At 52.3% G+C, this 21,602-nt stretch overlaps 1 protein-coding gene across 8 annotated transcripts in view; it reads right to left on the bottom strand.

Moving 5' to 3' along the window:
• INCENP (inner centromere protein) overlaps positions 1 to 21,316 on the bottom strand; it is a 31,037-nt gene extending 9,721 nt beyond the window's left edge. Inside the window, exons 1-12 of one of the 8 annotated variants that reach the window (XM_070487993.1) lie at positions 21,153 to 21,292; positions 17,613 to 17,763; positions 17,074 to 17,187; positions 15,591 to 16,192; positions 15,387 to 15,512; positions 9,681 to 9,732; positions 8,757 to 8,814; positions 8,545 to 8,662; positions 7,465 to 7,516; positions 6,923 to 7,040; positions 6,716 to 6,850; positions 6,182 to 6,193 (exon numbers count right to left, since the gene is read on the bottom strand). In XM_070487993.1, coding sequence (XP_070344094.1) covers positions 6,182 to 6,193; positions 6,716 to 6,850; positions 6,923 to 7,040; positions 7,465 to 7,516; positions 8,545 to 8,662; positions 8,757 to 8,814; positions 9,681 to 9,732; positions 15,387 to 15,512; positions 15,591 to 16,192; positions 17,074 to 17,187; positions 17,613 to 17,752 — 1,527 coding nt within the window. In that variant the 5' untranslated portion in view covers positions 17,753 to 17,763; positions 21,153 to 21,292. Of the gene's footprint in view, positions 1 to 6,181; positions 6,194 to 6,715; positions 6,851 to 6,922; positions 7,041 to 7,464; positions 7,517 to 8,544; positions 8,663 to 8,756; positions 8,815 to 9,680; positions 9,733 to 15,386; positions 16,193 to 17,073; positions 17,188 to 17,612; positions 17,764 to 21,152 lie in introns of all 8 variants that reach the window. The other 7 variants (XM_070487985.1, XM_070487987.1, XM_070487988.1 and 4 more) reach the window with 7 other exon arrangements.
• Between the last annotated feature and the right edge of the window lie 286 nt (positions 21,317 to 21,602).

Raw genomic sequence — 21,602 nt, 5'->3', positions numbered from 1 at the left:
AAAAATGCTTCAACAAGTACTCACAAACATTCTTAAGACAATTGGAAAAACAGAAAATCTCAGCAAGCAGATGATCTAAAGAAGAATAAAATGGAAATTTTGGAACTAAAAGTACAATAATTGAACTTAAAAATTCAGTGGGTGGACATTAACAAAATGAGGAAGAAGAGCCATATGATCATCTCAATAGATGCAGAGAAAGCACTTGAGAATACGCATCTATTTATGATAAAAACTCTCAATAAAATGGGTACAGAAGGAAAATACCTCACCATAAAGGCCATATATGACACACCCACAGCCAACATCACATTCAATGGACAAAAACTGAAAGCCACCCCACAGAGAACAGGAACAAGACAAGCGTGCCCACTCTCACCACTCCTATTCAACATAGTACTGGAGGTTTTGGCCAGAGCAAGTAGGCAAGAAAAAGAAAGAAAAGGACTCCAAATAGGCAATGAAGAAGTGAAACTCACTGTTTATAGACAACATGACTCTCTATATAGAAAATCCTAAAGAATCCATCAGAAAACTATTCGAAATAATCAACAACTACGGCAAAGTTGCAGAGTACAAAGTCAACTTACAAAAATCAGTTGCATTTCTATACTCTAATAAGGAACTAACAGAAAGAGAAGTCAAGGCTACAATCCCATTTTTAATAGCAACAAAAAAATAAAATATTTAGGAATAAATTTAACCAAGGAGGTAAAAGACTTATACAATGAAAACTATAAGGCATCACTGAAAGAAATAGATGAAGACAGAAAGAAATGGAAAGACATTCCATGCACATGGAGTGGAAGAATAAACATAGTTAAAATGTCCGTAACTACCTAAAGCAATCTACAGATTCAATGTAATCCCTATCAGAATCCCAATGACATTCTTTACAGAAATAGAACAAAGAATCCTAAAATTCATACGGGGCAACAAAAGACCTCGAATAGCCAAAGCAATCCTGAGAACAAAAAACAAAGCTGGAGGCATCACAACCCCTGAATTCAAAATATACTACAAAGCTATAACAATCAAAACAGCATGGTACTGGTACAAAAACAGACACAGGTCAAAGGAAGAGAATTGAAAGCCCAGAAATAAAACCACACATCTATAGACAGGTAATCTTCAACAAAGGTGCTAAGAATGTACAATGGTGAAAGGAAAGTCTCTTCAATAAATGGTGTCAGGAAAACTGAACGGCCACAAGCAAAAGGATGAAAGTAGACCACTGTCTTTCACCATACACAAAAATAAACTCAAAATAGATCAAAGACTTGAAGGTAAGACCCGAAACCATAAAACTTCTAGAAGAAAATATAGGCAGTACACTCTTTGACATCAGTCTTAAAAGGATCTTTTTGAACACCATATCTACTCAGACAAGGGAAACAAAAGAAAAACAAGTGGGACTTCATCAGACTGAAGAGCTTCTGCAAGGCAAAGGAAACCAGGACCAAACAAAAGACAACCCAGCAATTAGGAGAAAATTTTGAAAATCATATAGCCAACAAAGGGTTAATCTCCAAACTATATAAAGAATTCACATAACTCAACAACAAAAAAACAAACAACCAAATAAAAAAGTGGGCAGAGGATATGAACAGACATTTCTCCAAAGAAGATATACAGATGGCCAACAGTCACATGAAAAGATGTTCCACATCACTAATCATCAGGGAAACGCAAATCAAAAGTACACTAAGATATCACCTTATACCTGTGAGAACGGGTATAAACACCAAGACAAAAATAACAAATGTTGGAGAAAAAGGAACCTTCATACACTGCTGGTGAGAATGCAAACTGGTGCAGCCACTATGGAAAACAGTATGGAGATTCCTCAAAAAAGTAAAAATAGAAATACCATACGACCCAGCTATCGCACTACTGGGTATTTATCCAAAGAACTTGAAATCAATACAAAGTGACTGATGCACCCCTTTGTTCACTGCAGCTTGATTCATAATAACCAAGACGTGGAATCAACTCAAGTACCCATCAACTGATGATTGATTGGATAAAGAAGATATGATATATATATATATATATACATAATGGAATACTACTTAGGCATAAAAAAAGATAAAATCATCCCATTTTTGAAAACATGGATGGACCTTGAGGGTATTATGTTAATCGAAATTAACCAGACAGAGAAAGACAAACATCATATGATTTCACTCATATGTGGAAGATAAACAAATACACGGAGAAAGAGAGCAGTTCAGTGGTTACCAGGGGAAAGGGGGTTGAGGGGTGGGCACAAAGAGTGAAGGGGAGTACTTATATGGTGACAGACAAATAATAATGTACAACTGAAATTTCAGTTTTGTAAACTATCATGATCTCAATTAAAAAAACAATTCAGTGACTGGGTCCAAGAGAAGAATGGAGAAGACACATGTCAGGAAACATGAAAATAAGTCAATAAAATTATCTAATCTAAACATAGAGAAAAAGATATTGGAGAAAAATTAACAGCCTGAGGGAAGAGTGAGATGACACCAAAAAGTCTATCATTCGTGTCCTTGTCATCCCACAATGGAGAGGAATGAGATACTGAAAAAAAAATTGAAGAAATAATGGCTGAAAACACCCCAAGTTTGGTAAAAGATATAAATCTACAGATTCAAGAAGGTCATCAAAACCCAAACAGGATAAACCCAAGGAAACTCATATTCAGTCACATCATAATCACACTGCTAAAACCTTAATACAAAGGGGAAAAAAATCTCAAAAGCAGCCACAGAAAAAGACACATTATCTACTGGGAGCAATGATTTGAGTGACTGGAGATCCCTCATCAGAAACTGGAGCTGGAAGGAAGTGGCCCAACATCTTTAAAGTGTGGAGGGGAAAGAACTGCTAATCCAGAACTCCATCTATATCAGTGAAAATATCCTTCAGAAATGGAGAGGGCCAGCCCCATGGTGGAGCAGTTAAGTTCACATGCTCTGCTTCGGTGGCCTAGGGTTTCGCCAGTTCGGATCCCGGGCATAGACTTGGCACTGCTCAACAAGCCACGCTGAGGCAGCATCCCATAAAGCAGAACTAGAAGGACCTACAACTAGAATACACAACTACGTAATAGGGGACTTTGGGAAGAAGAAAAGAAAAAGAAGTTTGGTAACAGATGTTAGCTCAGGGCCAATCTTTAAAAAAAAAAAAAAAGAAAGAAATGAAGGGAAATGGCCTTTCTCAAATGAAGGAAAGTAGAGGATGTGTTGCCAGCAGACTTCTTCTCAAAGAATTGCCAAAGGAAGTTCTCCAGACAGAAGAGCAATGGTACCAACAGGAAATGTGAGACCTCAGGAATGAAGGAAGGACAAGAGGAATGGTAAATATCCAGGTAAATATCAACATTATTCTTCTCCTCTTGAGTTCTTTAAAATGTTTGACAGTTGAAGGCAAAAATTGTAACACTATCTGACGGGGTAATCAATGTATGGAGATGTAATATATGTGACAATGACAGCATACGGTGGGGAGGGTAGGCTGCCTACATTCCAACTGAACTGGTAAGATACTGATTCTAAAAGTGATTGTGGGGGCCGGCCCCTGGCCAAGTAGTTAAGTTCACGCGCTCTGCTTCCACGGCCCAGGGTTTCACCAGTTCGGATCCTGGGCGTGGACATGGCACCACTCATCAAGCCATGCTGAGGCAGCATCCCACATGCCACAATTAGAAGGACCCACAACTAAAATATACAACTACGTACCGGGGGCTTTGGGGAGAAAAAGGAAAAATAAAATCTTTAAAAAGATGAAAAAATAAAAAAAACAAAAGTGATTGTGAAAGTTAGGTGATGCCTAGAGCAATTACTAATTGAAATCCAAACCTATCACCAAAAATGATAGAAGACAATGTCAGAATAGATTTAAAAAACAAAACAAAACCCAGCTCAACTATACGCTGACTACAAGACACTCACTTCAAATGTAACGATTTAGGCGGGTTCAAAAGCATTATGCTGAGTGAAAGGAGCTCATCTCAAAAGGTCACACGTTGTTTGATTCCATTTATATGACATTCTCGAAAGACAAAACTATGGTGATGGAGAACAGGGGTTACAGGTGGGGGCAGGGATCTTTGTGGGTGATGGAACTGTTCAGGATCCCAATTGTGTAGTGGTTACTTAGTCCACACTTGTACAAAGCATAGATTTTACTGGATGATAATTTTTAGCGTAAGTTTTACTGTATAATTTTTTTAGTGAAAGTTTTCTTTAAAAGATGGAGAGAGAAATGGAAGGAAGGAGAGATGACCATGAGCCATAGAAGCGAAGCTGGGTGCGGGAAGGGCCTGGAGGAGGACGCTGGCCTTTGGGAGACCCCCATGGGGAGGGAGTGGGGGGCCTTTGGCAGGCCCCCGACTCTCCCACCGCCCAGACCAGGGAAGATCAGCAGGAGGCCAGACCTCCACCCCGCTTCCCCAACCAGGTCCCATCCCTTACTTTGCCCATAAGGAAAACACCTCGGAAGCAAAGGCCACGTGGCACCTGGAGTGGCCACCACCCCCTCTTCCTGCCCCAAGAGCCAACCAGACCCCTGCTTTCAACACGACTCAGCAAAACAGGTTTTGTCCTGAAGCTTGAGTGCTAAAATTGCCCAGCACAAGTCAGAGAACTTACCCTGCTGCATTGTAAATTCTATAGAACACAAGAGTTGTTCATGTCACAGGATCTGTGTTTCCTCTCTGCCCCCACCCTCAAAGGTGGGCTGGGTTGCCCCTGCTCCCCAGAGGCCACTGTCAAGGCCAGCGCAAAGGGTGGGAGGAAACCAAAAGCTTGTGCAGCCCCTTCTGCCTCCAGGGGTCTCAACTGAGCAGTCGTCCTGCCATTTATCAAACAACCACTTCATACCCAGCCCTGCGCTGGGGGCCTGACACGCATTACTCTCTGGTCCATCCAGGCTTCAGGATGAGAACTCGGTCTCCTCATTTTGTAGCTGAAGAAACTCAGGCCCAAATGTTAGGCAACAAGTAGAGGCCCCAAGGCCCCTGCGACCTACCTAGGCCCTAACAGAGGACTTTCCCACACCCGCTAGGTGCTCTGTACAAGGGTCTGGACTCCCCAAGCAGGAAAGGGCAGCTTGGTGGCCTCTCGGTCATCCCCATGAGCCCTGCAAGGCTCTGATCAGTCTGGGTGGGGCACGGGAGTTCCGTGCAGGAGGAACAAGCCTCAGTCTGGTTCTCTGCTGTGGGCCCAGGTGCCCAGCAGGGGCCTGGCACAAAAACAGGTGCCTAAGGCCACACAGCCTGCTTGCTGGCCTATTGGAAGGCACACTGTCACCTCATCCATCCAGAGGGGACCAGCCTCCTTGCACAAGAGGCAAGTTCAGAGGCCAGCGTCCAGCTGCTGGGAAGCCCCTGGACCTGCCAAGCCCCAGGCAGTGCTGCTCAGGCCCCGAGGCCCTTGGCTGGAGGCAGAAGCCCTCCTAGTAGGAGCCCCTTCAAAGCGCCAACGGGAACTAAAGGAATGAAGGGGCTGCAGCCTCGCAGCTCGGGAGAGCCCAGGGAGCCAGGACTGCGGGCTCAGCAGGTCCCAGCTCTCCGTGGCTCCTTGCTCACGGCCAGTGGCCCAGCTCAGCTCTGAGGTATCTGAGAAGAGAACAGCTTCTGTGGCCTTCTTTCCAGACGCCGCCACTGACAGTTCCACTGTCACCCGGCCTTCAACCTCGGTTCCCCCATTGCTCTGTCCCCACAAGGCAGTAATCAGGTGTGTGACACAACAAATCTCAGTGGCTCTGGGGACCGGAGGCGACTCGTCTGTTCTCTTCGCAGCCCCAGACCCTGAGGGGGAGCCCAGTGCTGGGGAGCAGGGAGGGAGGTGGCTGTGGGGAACACCTCAAGCTGTGGCCCTGGGGAGCAGCCGTAGGTCACAGCCTCTCTGCTTTGCTCCCTCCTGCCTCAGGGAGGCTCTGAGACTCATTCTCAGAGGAGCAGAGTCAAGGGCAGAGAGGGCAGGCTGTGCAGAGGGAGGAGGCCAGCTCCAGAACTGCTGGACGCCTCCAGCCAGCCACCCAGCGCCTCTGGTTCACCTCCACCTCCCATCTCCCTTAACACTCCTGCTGCCGAGGTTAGTGCTTCTACAGGTGTCAGTTCCACAAGGACAGGGCGACAGCGGGTAAGTGCTGGGTGGAGCTAGGTTACAAGCACAGGAAAGGCTTTACTTACAACGAAGCTGCACTGTGGAGGAGAGGAGACAAGGAAAAGCCAAGAGTTAATGCCAGGCCGGGGGCCGTCCAGGGAAGCAGGCCAGGCTCCTGGCTGTGCCAGTCTGCTTGGGGCCTGCACCCTCTCGCCAGCAGCACCACCACCTCCTCGCAGCTCACCCAGCCCTCTACCTCAACAAGTGAACGCGTCCACATCTCCCTCACCTTAACCACTCAAATCACTGGGGCTACGGGGATGGATGGGCAGGGCGGTGGCCAGCTAGACCAACCTCCTGGGTGTGCCCAAGGTCCACGACCTAGCGGTCACACTGCGCCAGTCAAGCCTCTAGGCTGCAGCGTAGAGGCCAAGAGGTCCAGACAGTCCCCAAAAACCAAGGCAGCCCCTGGCCACAAAGGCTTGAGCTGGCCTTTAACCAGTGCCAAGCCACACCTGCCTTGGCCCAGACCCACACTGCTCTCAGTAGCCTAGGGGACAGACTGGAGCCTTCAGTGATGCTGCCCCAGCTCTAGCAAAGCTTGGCACAGGCTCCCTCACCTTAGGGTCCACACGCAGGGGAGTGTTGCGCTTAATGAAGGATTTCATGACGCTGCTGCGGGAGGCTGAGGTGGGCGTCATGAGCATCTGGTTCCTCTGCACGGTGTGCAGGAAGGTCCGGAGGGGCCGCACCACCTGCAGACAAGGACCAGGGTCAGGACTCAAGGATGGGGCAGGAGCACGGAAGGAGGGCGGATGTCTGCTCACCTTGTTAGCTGGACAGGGCGGGGAAGGGGTCTTGCTCCTGGGGGGCTGCAGCTCCTCATCCTCCAGCTGCTGGTCCTCATCCAGCTCGCTCACCGCCTGCTTGTAGCTGCGCTTCCTCCTGCCGAGGTGCAGGTGGCAGCAGTGTCACAAGGCTGACCCTGGTACCCTCCCCAGAGCCCCAGCCACGCCCCATAAAAGATCACCCCTGTGAGCAAAACTGGGCCCAGTTCACAGGACACCAGACTGAAAGAGGTAGGGTCTCCCTGACCGACCCTCTGCTGCCTAGTCAGAGGTAGGGACGTGACCAGTCCAAGGTCGCAAAGCCAGGAGGACACAGAAGGATGGGGTCTATGACCGGATCGCCCACTCCCAGGGCAGGCTCATCGCACGGTATCAAGCCACCTCGCTCCTTAAGTCAGAGCACCAGGCCCCACCCGAGAGGCAACAGATGCCCCTGACCACACACCCACTGCCCACACGAGGACTCGAGGTTCACGCATGCTCCCCTGGGCCCCTCACAACACCCCTTCCCAGATGCAAACCTGACACTCTGGGGTGGCTCCTTGGGGCCGTCTGCTTGGTCAGTCTTAACCTCTGTGAATAGAACAGTTTCAGGGAGGCTGCAGGGACGGCATGGAGGGGTCAGGGGAAGGTGGCCACTGGTAGCAGCCATGGCCAGGGCAGGGCTCTCTTCCCGGCAGTCCCAAAGGCAGCCAGTGGCGGAAGCATCAGCCTTAGCACTGACTGGCCTTGACAAACCTGTGGACACTGAGAGCTTAGCATGCTATCCCCACTGCCTCACCCCTATGTAGACCCCTCACCCCCATGCCTGGCCTCTGTGACAAGAACAGCAGGACGATCCCATCATGGGGGTTTTGGAATCCCACTCCTCCTGGCCCTTCTAGCTGGGGCCGCTGGGACAAGACGAGGGCCAGGTTCCTGTGCAGGGTCCACATGGGGTGGTGAATATTTTGTTTCCCTGGTAGGAGAAAGCGCCAGGCTCTCCCAGGCCCTTTAACACTCCACTCCAAAGGGTCCTTGCAGTCCCCCTGGGGGACTGTGGCTGGCCTGGCCATTGTCCCTAACCCCGTCATAAAGCTGGGGAAGCAGTGTTCAAGATCTCACAGCCACGGTGCTCTTCCCAGCGGGAGATGTGAGCCAGACTCTGGGATACCCCAGCAGTCTGGGGGTGCCAGAGCCCACAGATCTCCCACCCTCTTTAGACAGGGGACCCACAAAGGTGAGAAGTGAGCAGCGGCAGAGACAAAACAAGAGGCCAGGTGTTCACACCCCAGTGCAAGGTTCCTCCCACCGCCCCCTGGAGCGGGGCCAAGGCCTGGACCTGGCAGGTTCACAGCTAATGCCCCAATTCAGGCCCTTCCCCCGCTTCCTGCACCAACCAGCTATGGCCACTCACATGGCACTCGGCAGCAGCTGCAGCCAAAAGGTGAGAGATGAACTCTGCAGACTCAAAAGAGATCTGCGCACCCCTGGGTCTCGGTTACCTTCAGCCGATGAGTCCAGAAGATGGGGCTTTCCTCCCCGCCAGAGACAGTCAGGCCAAGGCCGCCAAGGTTCCCACGGCCCGGGGTATCCGCACATGGCAGGTCGGGAAGACTCACCTTGCAGGCCTTCAGAGGGCGTTTCGTGGCCACCAGCCACAGGCCGTGAGACAAGCGTGCTAATGGCGATCTTGGTGGCACTGTGGGACTGCGAGGTATTCCTGTCGTTCTTGGGCACCTGGGGCAAGAACCAAGGTTCTGGGGTCTGAACCTGGGACTTGCAGCACAGAGCACGAGCCCGCCCCGCCCCGCCCCCGGCCTGCCCACCTTACCTCCGGCTCAGCTGCCTCCACGGGCTCAGCCTTCTTGCTGGGTTCCTTCTGCTCAGGGCTGAAAGCAGAGCACGAGGCACTGTGGGATCCACTCAGCCAGCCCGAGTCCTCCCCACAGGAGCCTCTCCCAGACCCATGGGACACTCTGGCCTGGGCCACAAACCCACAGCCCCAGGCAGGATGGGAGGACAACAGCCAGAGCCAGTGGTTGCCCGGAGCCTCTGCTGCCTGGGCAGATGAGGGATGTCAGCATCTGAATTTGGCTTCACTCAGCCCCATCAGGGCCTTGACTTGGGAGGTGAACCCTTTCCCAGCTCCGCCTCAACCCCTTGGGCCCCACTGAGTCACGTCTCTCTTGAGGCCCGCCCTTCATTCACCGTAGGGCCAGCAAAGCCAGCAGGTCTGCCCCGTCACCCCATCACGCCATCCCAGGCACTGACCCTCTGCTCCAAAGCAGGGGTGGGGGAGCCGAGTTCTACCGATGGCAGGACGTAGCCTCCAGGAAAAGGAGTGCTGGCCCAAAGCAGTGCGGGGGTGTAACCCTGGAGCAGGGGATACCCTCAAACCCCACCCCACATAGAATGTGGCTCCTCACACTGCACTAGCTCCTCCACAGGCCTCGGGATTTGATGACCTAGGGAGCCCACGCCCCAAGGTGAGGCTTGGAGGGTCTAGGGCAGGCCAGGACTAACGAGTGAAGCTGAGGAGCGACGTGGAACACATGACATTCGTGTCACTCACTGCCTGGTTAGACTGGGGTAGGGGCAGAGGCAGAGACGCAGCAGGGGGCAGCCCGTGGGCATCCCCACGAGGAGGGAAGGCTCGGGCACAGGATGCGCTTCCACCCCCGGGACTCACCGGACACGGCCCCCAGCGTGCCCTGCCCAGCCCAGGGAAGGGGCCAAGCCCTGGGACTGAACTCACCTGACGTTCTGGGGCACCTCAACATTCAGGAGCCTCTCCAGGTAACTGTGACCTGAGGAGAAAACAGGAACAAAAGACGCCCTCAGAACCCGGCCAGATGGCCCTCGAAGATCCAGGGAACCAGGTTCTGGTGGAGGCTTGGCCACTCGGCCTTCACAACCAGAATGTATCCACCTCAGAGACCCCTCTTCCTCAGACACAGACCCTCTCCACCTCAGAGACCCCTCTCTTCCTCAGACACAGATACTCTCCACCTCAGAGACCCCTCTTCCTCAGACACAGACCCTCTCCACCTCAGAGACCCCTCCCCTCACTGGGGGCAGAGGCTCTGCTGTGCCCCAAGCACTCACCCTCAGCACTCCCTGAACTACTAGCATCTTCAATGGAGCCCTGGCTTTATGTTTCCTGCTACTCCCTAGACGGCAACATGCCCATCTGTGGGCACATCTTGGCTCCTTCACTGAGCTGGGAGTCTCTTGGGAAAATAAGACAGTATCTGATGCAGCTCCAGGCCCCCAACTTCCAGCATGGGCCCCAACACAAAGCCACTAATTCATTCAACAAATATCCATTGACAGTCTACTATGTACTGGCCCTGGGAACCCAAAGGTGAGCACAATAGACAGAGCCCCTCTCTGGTCTAGATAATCATCAAATAATTCTGCAAACGTCATGTGATATGTATGATGACAGAGAAAAGAGGGGATTTTAAAAGCCTATAATGAGGGACCCGAGCTGTCTGGATGCTCTGACGTGAAGGATAAGAAGTTGACATCAAAGGAGGAGGGGTGGGAGGGAGAAGGATGTTCAGGCCAGTAGTTCTCAAAGCATATTCTGGGGCTCCCCAATGCTTTCGGGGGATCTGTGAAGTTGTAACTATTTTCACCAGGATACCAAAACGTTATTTTCCCTTTTCAGTGTTGAGATTTTCCAAACAGCACAGAAGCAATGAGAGGTGGAACTGCTGAAGCCTGTGCACCAAATGAGGTCGCAAACCAGATTGGACCCCACACTCAGTACAGAAATGTGCACTTTCACTTAAGAATGTCCTTGATGAAGGAGTAAAACTACTAATTGTATTAAATCTAAATGAGTACGTGTCCTAATATTCTGTGTGACAAGGTGCGAAGCATGCAGGATGCTGTGCTGCACACCCACGTCTCTGTGAAGGGCACTCAGGTTTGAGCTCCCCACTGAAGAGCTGCTTTTCTCAGGGAACACTATTTTTAATTGAAAGAACTGACAAACTATGGTTATTCGATCTTGGGTATTTGGCAGACATTTTCTTAAAAAGGAAAAAAGTGAGTCTGTCACTTAAAATAAAGTCATGAATAGTATTTGTTGCCAATAATAAAAGATTGAGCTAAGAAAAAAAGAGCCAAAAACAGAATTTTGAAAAACGTGTACCCACCCACCACCATGCACTTCATTGCGTCCCAGTACCTAAAGGCTTTTCTGATGAGATCAGAAAACAAATGTACTCCTTTTAAAAAATATGTAATGAAGTGTGTCAACATTTGGAAGATGAGCCTAACTCAGTGAAATACTGTTTTCCAAATGACCAGTGCATGAGGTTACAAAATCACGCATGGCTAAAAGATCCATTCAAAGTGCAGGATAGACCAATCAATGTGGGATCAACAATATGGTTTCAGAGTCCACACTGCAACGAGCCTTTAAGAAACTACACTTGTGAGCCAGCCCTGAAGGCCTAGCAGTTAAAGTTCAACACACACCGCTTCGGCAACCTGGGTTTGGTTCCCGGTCGTGGAACCACAGCACTCATCTGTCAGTAGCCATGCTGTGGCAGCGGCTCTCACAGAAGAACCAGAAGAACTTAAAACTATACACAACTATGTACTGGGGCTTTGTCGGGGGAAGGGGGTGAGGAAGAAAAAAGGAGGAAGATTGGCAACAGATGTTAGCTTAGGGCAAATCTTCCCCTGCAAAGAAAACAGAAAGAAAGAAAGAAACGACAACATGTTGCATTGAGTATGCACAAATTATCTGAAAAAAATGAATATGCACGATTATCTGAACAGGGCTTTAAAGTACACCTCCATTTTCCCACTATAATCTGTGTGAGGCCAGATTTTCTTCATATATTTTCACCGAAACAACACAATGCAACAGACTGAATGCAGAATCCAGTTATCTTCTTTGAAGCCACACATGAAAGAGATCTGCAAAATGTAGAAAAATGCCAATTGCCTCACTAAATTTTTGTTCTGGAAAACAGTTATTTATTCACACACAAAAAAAATCTAACAGCAACAGGCAACTGGCTTATTTTTTATATTAAAGTATTAAATAATATTTTTAATTTTTAATATTAAAATATTAACTGTTACTATAAAAAACAAAATACTAAATAATATTAAATTTTTTTAAATTTCAGTTTTAAATTCTAATACATTAACTATCAATGGATGGAACCTCTTTGATTGTGTCTTCAAGAATTTTTAAGACTGGAAGCAGGTGCTGAGGCCAAAAGCTGAGAGCCGCTGGTCGAGGAGGTGCAAAGGCCGTGAGGTAGGAGAGAGCAGGCTTTTTGGGGAACAGAAAGAAGGCTGGCTGGGCCGCAGCATCCTGAGTCACGGGAATGTGGCCAGAGGTGAGGCTGAGAGGCAGCCAGTGTGAGACCAGGCGGTGCCCATGGGACTAAGGGAAGGAGGGAAGATGAATGAGGAGCCAGAGCAGCAAACTGTGGGACAAAGAGAGAACCAGAAGCAGCGACCTTTCTGGGGTGCAGTAGCCAAGCCTGGGGGAGTGGGAGGGAGCACTGCAGGGCCAGGCTAGAGGTTACGGGTAGTGCCTGCTCCCACCTGAGGGGGTCTGTGGCCAGAAAACAGTTTCCCTCATTTCCCGTGCCTTCCATCCCAGCTCAGTGCTCACTGGTGAGGGGGGCAGAAGAGTGAGAAGACACCCACGTGACCGCACAACTATTCCACCAGTGCAAGGACTCCTCTGGAACCTTAAGTGCCATCCGCATGCCATTCGGGCCTCAGAACCGGTCTGGTGGCCTAAGGCCTGGCAGAAGGATGGCTGTTCCTCTGTTCCCAGAGGTGGCTGGGGAAGCCTGAGGAGGAGCCTGGCCTCTACAGAAGGACCCTCCAGAAACCCTAAAGCGGCCCCTGCCCAACCACTCCTAAGCCCACCTGCCCATCAGCTGCTGCGCCCACATTTCTCTGCCCAGGGGCTCTCTGGCCAACTGTGTACCAGGCCAGGAGTGCAAGGGATTGATGCCTCCACCCAGCAGCCCTCGTCCAGGGCACCATGGGCATCCAGAGGTTCCCCTGGCACCAGGCCCCCTTCCCGGCAGCCTTCTTTTCCCTGACTCACTTCCCCACTCCCTGCTGCAGGTGTTTCCTTCCCCTCCAAAATTAACAAGTTGCATCAAACCCTTACATCAAGGATGCTTCTGGGGGAGCCCAAACTAAGACCCTATCTCTGAGTTGCCCGCCCAGCCAAGCCCCAGAGCCTGGCGTCAAGAAGGCCTCCAGGAAGCTCCTCACTGCTCAGCATGCCCGCAGCATCCTTCAGGTCAGCACGGCCACACCCACACTGAGCTTCAGGGACACAGATGCTCTTGGCCTTTATTGTTTTCTTTTGACGAAGACTGACTGAGCCTGCACCATATCCAAGCGCTAAGATGAGTTCTCTACCCACATTCAAGGCAGGTGTTGCCACCATTTAACAGATAGAGAAACCGAGGTGCAGAGAAGGGTGTGCCCAAGGTCACCCTGGCTCTGTGTGACTCCGGGGTGACTCTTAACTGCCATGTTTTACTGTCCCCCTCCTTTCCCTTTTCTTTCCACCTCAAGAAAGAGGATGAGTCCTGGGCCTGGAGTCAGACAGGCTTGGATCGAGTGCGCAGGTCAAATCAGAAACCACCATGCACAGGGAGGGGGCCGAGAGGGAGGAGCAAGGGGAATGGCTGAAGGCTTCAGATCTGGATCTCTGACCCAGAAGCACAAGAGGGCCTCAGGAGTCTCTCCCCAGCCCTCTCTCTAGGCTCCAGGCTCACCTGCCCTCTTGGGCTCCTTTCTAGGACTTCAGGACTGAGGAAATCTCCAAGGCAGGTCAGAATCATCTTGGCCCTCCCGAGAATCCAGAAATGGACAGTGTGCCAGGATGCAAGTCTGCACATCCCCCAGGCTGCGTGACCCAGAGCCCCACCGCCTGGAGCAAACCCTTCCCAGGTGGGAAAGAAAGAAACTTGGCAAGGTGAAGGGCTTTCCACAAGGCCTCCTCAGCAAGGGGCCTGCCATCCTAGAAAGGAGGAAACAAGTGGGGCACAAGCCCCAGCCTCCCAACTGACAGACTCAGTGGCCTCCGTAAGCTTCAGTTTGCCCCTCTATAAAGTACGGAAATCCTAACAGGCTAACAGTGTGGCTGCAGGGACCAACAAGACAACCTTGTGTTTTATAAATCTAGAAGGGCCAGGCAGATGGTGGCTGCTATTTTAATACACATTAATACAAAACCTGGCCTCTCCTCTCCATCAATCCCACCACTGCACCATCCTCTGGCTGGACTCTTGCTGCAGCCTCCTACCTGGTCTCGCTGCCTCCCTCTCTTCCTTCCTCTTGGCCCTTTTTCACAAAGTGCCAGGAAGCTTCCAGCAATGCTTGAGGGGCCACAAGTCTAAGCCCCTTGTGTGGGACATGAGCCCCAGATAACCCACCACTTTCTGTTTCATGCCTCAGGGTCTTTGCACAAGCTGGTCCCTCTGCCAGGGACACCTTTCCCCACATTTTTCCACCTGGCAGAAGCCCAAGCATCCTTTGGAACCCTCCCAGCTCAGATCTACCTCCTCCACGCAGCCAGCCTGGACGCTTAGAGCTGCCTGTTGCTCCTCAGTGGCTCGAAACACCTGCTCCCACTGGGACAATGGTCCCCTGGGCAGGGATCAGATGATGATAAGAAGAGCTAAGATTACAGAGCCCTTCCTTCCTGGCAGGCACTGTTCTAAGCACCCCATGCAGGCTAACAAGGAAAACCTCACAACGATGCTTTGAGGTGACGCCATTATTACCCCAGCCGACCAAGGAGAAACTGAGGCCCATGAAGGAGCTCCCGTCACCTGCCCAAGGTCACAGGTGGTAAATGGCTGAGCTGGCACTCAAACCTACTTATCTGTCCCTCCTAGAATGAGCCTGCTATGAGGACAGTTCACAACTCTTCGTCTCAGTATCTCCAGACTAAAGAGTTTTGCTAATTGGAGGCAGCCCCCAAATGTGGTGCATCTCAGCCAACCTCTGCAGGAGGAAAGGGGAAGACAGTGGCCCTGGGTCAAAGGCCCAGGTTTGAGCCTCAGTATGGCCTTTAACCACAGGGACACTGTGGCCACCGTCCCCGGACCTCAGTTTACTCATTGGTAAAACAAGAGGGTTGGACTAGATCAGCGCTGTCCAATGTGGTAGCCACTAGCCACGCCTGGCTCTTTAAATCTAAATTGAGTAAAATGCAATAAGACTAAAAATTCAGTTCCTAAATCACACCAGCCACACTGTGAGGGCTCAACTGTCATGTGTGACTAGCTAGTGGCTACCATACAGGACGGCACAGATGGGGAACATTTACATCATCTCAGAAAGTTCAAAGGACAGCTCCTTGCAAGATGGTTCCCCAGAGTTCCTCCTGCTGAGCAAGGACCAAGGATCACGCACCGTACCCCGTCCCACTGCCGACACCCAGACTCACAGATGATGCGGGCAGAGGCGGCCGGCTCTTCGGTGGCCTTCTTGGCAATCCTTCTGCTTGATCTGCGGACAGTGGTCTCCTTTTTGGCCACCAGGGGGTACTTCTGGACCAGTGAGACCTGGGCCCCTGGGGAGGACGGGGCAATCAGGCTGCGCCGCACTGACCTCGAGTTCACACGGGCGCCCGTGGGCGTGGAGAAGTTACCAGGCAAGATGGGATCCAGCACCCGCTCCTGCCACGGGGAGGCCGGAGAGCCGGGTGAGTCGTGCGGGCCCGGGGAGGCCCGTGCAATCCTGAGCTTGGAGGCAGACCGCCCTGCTCTGACCCCTCGGCCCTTGGGGTCCTGTGGTGTAGCCATCAGGGAGCTCACAGTGACAGACTCCAGTCTCCCGGCCTCTGACTTCTCGGGTGTTGATTTTTCATCCGTTATCACGGTGACGTGGGAGGCCGGAGCTGTGGCTGGAGCCGGGGTTGGGGACGGAGCCCGTGACTGAGCCTGGGCGGACTTGAGCTGGTTGAGATGCTGCTCGGCACTCTGGTGCTCGCAGACGCCTATCTCCACCACTGGCACCAGCTGGCACTGCTCGAGGCTACTTTTGGGCTTCTTGGTCAGTGCTGTGGGAGACTCAGGGGTGGGCGAAGGAGCAGCCGCGGTGGCCGCCATTGCCGCAGCTGCAGCACGCGTCACCCGCCGCAGGACGGAGCCGTTCTCCCCCACCACCGTGGCCAGCTTCTCCACCTTGTCCTTGCTGCGCAGGTGCCGGGAACCCAGCTGGCTGCTCCGCGTCCTTCTGCGGGACAACCTGCTGGAGATCGCAGAGCAGAAGCAGGGACTATGAACGGACGACAAAGCCAAGAGCTTAGAGGCAGAAGACTGCGGTTCTAGTCCAGACTGGGCGTCTCTAAGCCATGAGACCCCAGGCCGTTCCTCTCTGAGCCTCAGCCTCCTTACCTGTAAATTGGGGATAATGCCAGTCCTCACAGAACTGCTGAGCTTAAATTCACACAGACCTCCTGCTGACTGAGGTCACACTGTGCCAAGCACCCGGCCCGAGGCTTTACTCATGCTGTCGCTTAATCCACAAGACGGCCCTGAGAGGCAGGGACCATTCTCCCCACCTTGGAGATGAGGAACCTGAAGCTCAGAGGTGGAAAATTCACCCAAGGACATACGCGGCTACGGGGCGGAGCTGGGCTGTGCAGCCGGGACCACCTGACCCAACAACCAGCCTCTTCCCCCGTCCTCTGCAGCCCACAGTCATTTCCACGGGCACAAGCACAGCAACAGGGGCTCAGGAACAGCCCCCTGGGCCACACCTCTGGTTGCTCTCTGCCAAGAAGGTACTTGCTTCTGGAAATCCCACCTCTGGAAAGCCTTCCCATCTTCCAAGGCCCAGATCTCTCTCTCTCACTCTCTCTCTCACTCTCTCTCTCTCTCTCTCTCTCTCTCACACACACACAAACATGCATGAGTGCACGCTCTGGACTCCATGGTCTTGGGTCATGCTTCGTTTCCCCATGACATTTCGCCCCTTAGCATGGCCCACTGGTACCCACCACCACTCCTGCAGCCTCTGTTCCCAGTTACCACCTGCAAATCAAACCCTCTCAGTCGGCACCATGCCTCCAGGCCCCGCCTGCCCAGCCGACCCTCCTCTGGCTGGGGGCAGCCTCCGGCCCCTCCTACCTTTTCCGAGTGGGGTCTCTGTTTTCATCCTGGACATAAGAAATCCGTCTCTTCTTACGTCTGTTCTTCTGAGAAGGCGTTTTGGGCATCAGTTCGGGCTCTTTGCTGAATTCTCTGTTTGGCACAAGGAGGGGGATGTTCATGGCTGCGTGGAAACCACTGCGCCCCGCCCCCCGACCCAGTCCAGCCCCCGTCTGTTTCCTGGTAGTGACAGAACAAGCCGGGGTAATAAGCATCAAGTGAGCTCTCCAAGGCCTGTGCAGGTCTGCTGCCAGGCACTTGGAGCTTCCTCACAGAGACACGGCAGGAGGACAACGTTGCCAGGCAAGCCTCCATAGCCCATCCCCCGGGCCCAGCCCACCATCTCTCCTTCCTCTTCCCACTATACTAAGCTGGGCCCCAAGCACACTGCACTCAGGAAGGACCCCTGGCAGCCTGTCTACCTTCCCTGTCAGGTGGGGAAGTGGGCTGCTGTGTCCCCAAGGCCATAGCAGCCACACAGCCCCTGACACCGCCTGCTGGCACACCCCTGCCCTCACCTGGTGAACATGCGCTCGGCCTCCTCCTCAATCTCCTGGAGCCACACCAAGTCCTTGTTGTCCACATTGCAGACAAACTCCAGGAGCTTCTGGTCACACAGCTCCAGCAGGTGAATGGGCCCTGGAGCTGTCGTCCCCATGGTGGATCTGTCTGGCGAAAGCAAGAAGAGGCCTAAGGGCTCAGGGCTGGGGGCTGAAGCCTTCTCCAGGGGAAGAGCCTGCCCAGCCACAGTGCCTGCCGCTGATCACCACAAAACACCCAGTGCCTAAATCAGGGCCCCTCCCTGCTCAGAGCCACTCCCCAGAGATGTCAATCCACAGCTTTTTTTTTGCAAAAGAAGAGCTTGCCCTTTTCCTTCCACTCATCAAACTCATCCCCCAATCCATCCACCCACCCAGAGCACGCCGTCCCCCTAAGTCCATACTTCCCAGCCAATTCTGGTATCAATGATCTTTCTTATAAATGGCCTTTTCTGCAGCTCAAAATGACAAGGCATGGCCAGCTGCCTTCCTGGATGAGGGAGAAACTGGGGCCACCACAGGACCCCGTCTCTGCCTGACAAACACAAGGCTGCTCTTCCTCTCTTGCGGGCTCTCCTCTTACTACCTGTGGGTGAGCAAGAACTAAGACACAGCCACCCTGAGCTACACACGTGCTGACCCCACGCATCAGGCCAAAGAACATGGAATCCAACTGCCTCTTGAAGAGCCCAATGAACAGAAGGGGTTTTGCGGTGCAAAAGAGTGGGTAAGAAAGTAGGGCTCCGGAGGCATGCTCCTCTCCAAGGGGTTCCTACACTCTCTCCCTTGAGCTGAAATGCCCTAGAAATGGATGAGAGAGCATGAGGGGAGCAGATAAGCAATGTCTTGTGTTTTTGGGGGGAGAGGGGGTTGTTTTTCTTTTTTTTTGCTGAGGAGGATCTGCCCTGAGCTAACATCTGTTGCCAATCTTCCTCTTTACATGAGGAAGATTCGCCCTGAGCTAACACCCATGCCAATCTTCCTCTGTTTGTGTGTGGGTCACCGCTACAACATGGCTGATGAGTGGCACAGGTCTGGGCTGGGATCTGAACCCATGAACCCTGGCCGTCGAAGTCCATCTCACTGAACTTAACCACGAGGCCATGGGGCCAGCCCCGACAATGTCTTGTTTTTAAGAAAACTTGTCTGGAAATAGCGCACCAAACTTAACCAGGAGGCCACGGGGCCAGGCCCCACAATGTCTTGTTTTTAAGAAAACCTGTCTAGAAATATCAGGCAAGGGAAAACACAAAACCAGTTTTCTCTTAATTTCTTAAAAAACCAACAGCTTAGGTATCCTCCTTAAGACTTGGTTATAATATCATCACCAAAGCCCCAGGCAAGGAAGAAGTGTTCCATTAGTCATAGCGGGGACTAGGTAAATATCCCGACTAGTGAGTGAATGATTGAAAGAACAAATGAATGGGTGATGGTCGTAAGCCATAATGACAGAATGCGTGTCTCATGCCATGGCAGTGACCCACAACCCGGATCTTCAAAACCAAGAACCACGCAAAGGTCAGCCTCCCACCTAAGATGGAAGCTTCTGCAGGAGGAGCTAAGTCACTGACCCCTTGACAGCTTACAGAGCTTAACACCAGGTCATGCTGCAGCCTCACGGGACTTGCTGGGGCCTGATTTCCAGGGCAAACTAGCCTTTGTTCCTCAAACAATCTCTGCCCTCTGTCTGGAACCTTCTGTCTCCTATTTTGTACAGGTCACTCCTTATCGCTTGGATCTCAGCGACTCAGGGAGGCCCTGACCACCAGCCATGATCCCATCCATTGATTTCAGTTCTCTGCACCGCACTTTCTTACTACTTGTCTCTACTCACTAAACATTTGCCCCCCGAGGGCAAGCCCTTATCTGTCTTGTTCGCAGCTGAAAGCCCAGAATCCGGCTCAGTGCCTGGCGCAAAAGAAACACTTGTTGGATGAATTAATCCATCTATTAGCAACTGTACACCTAGAAATAAACATCCTACAGGTTTTTCCTCCCCCCACACCCCGAACACACACACACAAAAGGGCACCCAATGAGCTCACTCTACACAGGTTAGAGCACGCCATACTCATCCAAAGCCCCTGGCCCTAGATGCCAAGGTAGCACTAAACAGGGCAGGGCCAAAGGGGCAGGATGGACGGCAGAGGCTCTGGGCTGAGACAGGTCTGCAGCCAGCCAGTCACGGGCTCCGACTCTCCCGTGCCCACCGGCTGCTCCTCCCAGCCCCTCTGCCCCAGAGTTCCGCCCTGGCAAAGTGCAGGACCCCAGTTCGAGGCCAGTTATGAGAAAATCGTTTAAGGAAGCCAAAACCACAACAAAGGTTCAGAGAAGCTACAGAAAGCAACAACCTGCCATCTTTTTTTTTTTTAAGTATTTGTTCAAAATAGCAAAGTGGGTGAGAGCTTCTTTCACGAAGTGCACAGAAGTGTTTGGGGCTTCTTCCATGGGGAAGTTTGTTTTTAGCAGATCTCAGCTTGGCTATTTAAAAGAGTCAGTGCACGTTAGAACGGAGACGACTCTGAGAAAGGAGGAATCAGTGCACCAAGAAGGAGGCTCCAGGGAAGAGCAGCAAAAATCTCATCTTCAGCCAGTGTAAGAACCTGTGCGCAAACCCAGAGCACCCAACGTGCCACCAAGGAGAAGGGAGCTCATCCTTCTCTCCCAAAACTTCCCTCACCCCACACACCAGACTAAAGGCCCCACCGCCGGCCTTTGCAATGCCTGTTCCTTTGAGGGTGCAGGAAGGTGGCATCCAACCACCCCTCGGTGAAGGACGGTCATAACAGCTGCTTCCATTTACTGAGTCCTACTCCGTGCCCAGGTCGGCCATCATCTCATTTAATTCTCCCCACAACCTCAAGGATACCCATGTGCAGATGAGGAAACAGAGGCAAAGAGAAGTTAAGTCAAAGTCACCCAGTAAATCAAGGGTGACGCCTGGCTTTAAACTGTGCCCTTAACCACCACTAAGCCGCCTATTCGATTTCAGCCTCCAAAAGGCAGGTGCCAAGTTTTGGCTCTGGGCAAGCCCAGAGAAGGCTACGGTGGCTGAATGAAACTAAGCTGACAGCGAACGTGGTTGGGGCGTGACAAGATTAGGGGCAGCACTGGCCTCCGGAAACGGTCCGTTTAAAATGCTGCTCACTTGGAGGGGCAGGTGTTGAGAGAGGGTTAACTGTACAGATATGCCATCTGGCATAATTCGGTCACACAACCCGGTCGGTGTGCGTTCCTGCGCGTCAAGGTCAACAAAAGGCTTCCTTGGCACAGAAGGTGCTAGGCACTGGGGAGGGGGAAGCGACCGTGCTATTCTCTCGGATCCTGGTGACCTAGGTAGAGGGTGGGGGTCATCTCAGGCTCCAGGACCAAGAGGTGACCAGCCCACTTCCAGGCCGCAAGGGGCAGCGGGGGGGGGGGGGGGGGGGGAACGGGGCACACCCCCGGTCCGGAGTTGGCGGGAGGGGTAACAAATCGCTACCCATCCCCCACCCCCGCCCGCTGCCCGCGCGCACTCACCCGACTGCACCGCGTCTCCTAAGTGCTACTCCGATCCAAGTCCAGCGGCCACCCTAAGCACAGCCCCCGGCCGGCCCAGACCCTCCGCTCCCGGCGTCCAGGGCTCAGGCTCCGGGGAAGCAATGGGCGGCGCAGCGCGGGCGAAACCTACGATTTTCAAAACTGAAGGCTCGGCCAATCCCCGGCAAGTTTGTCTGGGAGGATGCAAAACTCTAAAACCAATCAGGTAAAAGGAGGCGCCAGTCAGGCCACCTATTGGCTACTTGGGTTGGCAGTCTGCGGGACTAAGAGGCGGGGAAAGGAAGCGTTGAAACTTTAACCTGCTCAGCTTCCGGGAGCCGCGGTCCCGCGGCCAGGAGAGGAAGTCGCCCGCGGTGGGGAGGATGCGCGCGCAGGGTCTCGCACACTGGAACTACAAGCCCCAGCATGCACTGCGAAGGCTCCGCGGGG

Source organism: Equus asinus, chromosome 17 (assembly GCF_041296235.1).
Source record: "Equus asinus isolate D_3611 breed Donkey chromosome 17, EquAss-T2T_v2, whole genome shotgun sequence".
Taxonomy (NCBI): Eukaryota; Metazoa; Chordata; class Mammalia; order Perissodactyla; family Equidae; genus Equus; species Equus asinus.
The sequence above is the reverse complement of the archived record's forward strand: the minus strand, read 5'-3'. Positions and strand labels throughout refer to the sequence as shown.